At 44.2% G+C, this 1,380-nt stretch overlaps 1 protein-coding gene across 1 annotated transcript in view; it reads left to right on the plus strand.

The window, feature by feature from the left end:
- The first annotated feature begins 850 nt into the window (after nt 1-850).
- LOC132847117 (echinoderm microtubule-associated protein-like 4) overlaps nt 851-1,380 on the plus strand; it is a 74,923-nt gene continuing 74,393 nt past the window's right edge. Inside the window, exon 1 of the mRNA XM_060872104.1 lies at nt 851-1,206. Within this exon, the coding sequence (XP_060728087.1) occupies nt 1,182-1,206 (25 nt within the window). The 5' untranslated portion in view covers nt 851-1,181. The remainder of the gene's footprint in view (nt 1,207-1,380) is intronic.

Below are 1,380 nucleotides of genomic sequence, written 5' to 3' on the forward strand. Positions count from 1 at the left end.
GTTTTTAGTATTTTGTTTGTTTTTACATGTCATTGTTTATAGCTGTGTTTGGGTATTGTATTAGTATTTATGTTGCCTCTTGGTCAGGTCGTCATTGTAAATGAGGTTCTCAACTGACTCACTTGGTTAAATAAAGAATTATATATAAAACATATATACAGCATTTTCTGCAGAAATATTAGGCAGAATGTACAGTAAGGTATATATATATATATATATATATATATATATATATATATATATATATATACACAAATAAAATAGTGCAGATATATGTAAGGCACAATATGTGTAGAGTATGATCAGAGTGAATGTAAACTGGATTTCCACTTATTTATTTAGGCTGACATTCTGCACTGGGTTGACAAAACAAAACCAAAATGAAAATCATCATAACGCTGAAAATATGTGCCTTTTTTTCTTACTCTTGGTTGGAAAATGTAAATGATTCCCCTATGATCGCTACTTTCCTAATTCCTACTTTCCTACAGCCAAGTTGGAGACACTTAAATCCCACACTAAGACTAAAAACACAGCTAAATGCGATATTGGAGAAATGTCAGAGGGGACACAGAACAGCCTCACACACTGTACACACAGCAGCAGCACACTGAACCCAGCCAGTGCTTTCCAGCCAATCGAAGCCACAGAGGGCGTGGTTAATGACAAAGGGGCGGGGATTCGAGAAAGAGGCTTTGCGAATGTGGGCGGGATTTGACGGTTTGAAGGCGGGAATCTAGTTGACAGACAGAAACCGGGAGCCCCTGCAACCAATCAGATACCTCTGTGTTCATTTTTACCGTTAAAATATTCCGGTAAAGCGGGGCCGTGTTTGCGGAACTCGAGGCGTGTGTGTATGTGTGGTAGCGGTTCCTGTACAGGGAGCTATACGGGAAGCTCCGCCAAAGCAGGCGGAGTCGGAAACGCGCAAAGCTCGAAGCTGTGCGCCTGAGACCCGGAGGAGCTGTGCGCTGTTGCCCGGGGAGCTCACAGCCGAGCTGCCGTGAACACTGGAGCGTCTCCGCCTATCAGTTCAGCGTAAAACTTCCCCTTTCCCTTCGCCAGGCCCCACATCCATCCCTCCATCCCTTTCTTTTATTTTCGAAGACCAAAAAGCAGCAGCAGTTTCTCCGGGACTCTCCGGGTGTCTTCTCCTTGTGCTTTTATAAACTCCTCTGAAAATGGACGGTTTCGCCGGCAGTTTAGGTGAGTGCTGTCTATCACTGGCCTCAGACACGCATGGCTTTTAGGATACTATTAATAGCTGTGCTGAAGCACCCGGCTGTATTTCGAGCTCCATATAACACGCCTAGTGTTTACACGTATCAGCCTGTACGTTTCATATCGCTGGCGTGTCGTTTGCTGTCCGTCTGCAGGATG

The sequence above is a fragment of the Tachysurus vachellii genome, chromosome 6 (assembly GCF_030014155.1).
Source record: "Tachysurus vachellii isolate PV-2020 chromosome 6, HZAU_Pvac_v1, whole genome shotgun sequence".
NCBI lineage: Eukaryota > Metazoa > Chordata > Actinopteri > Siluriformes > Bagridae > Tachysurus > Tachysurus vachellii.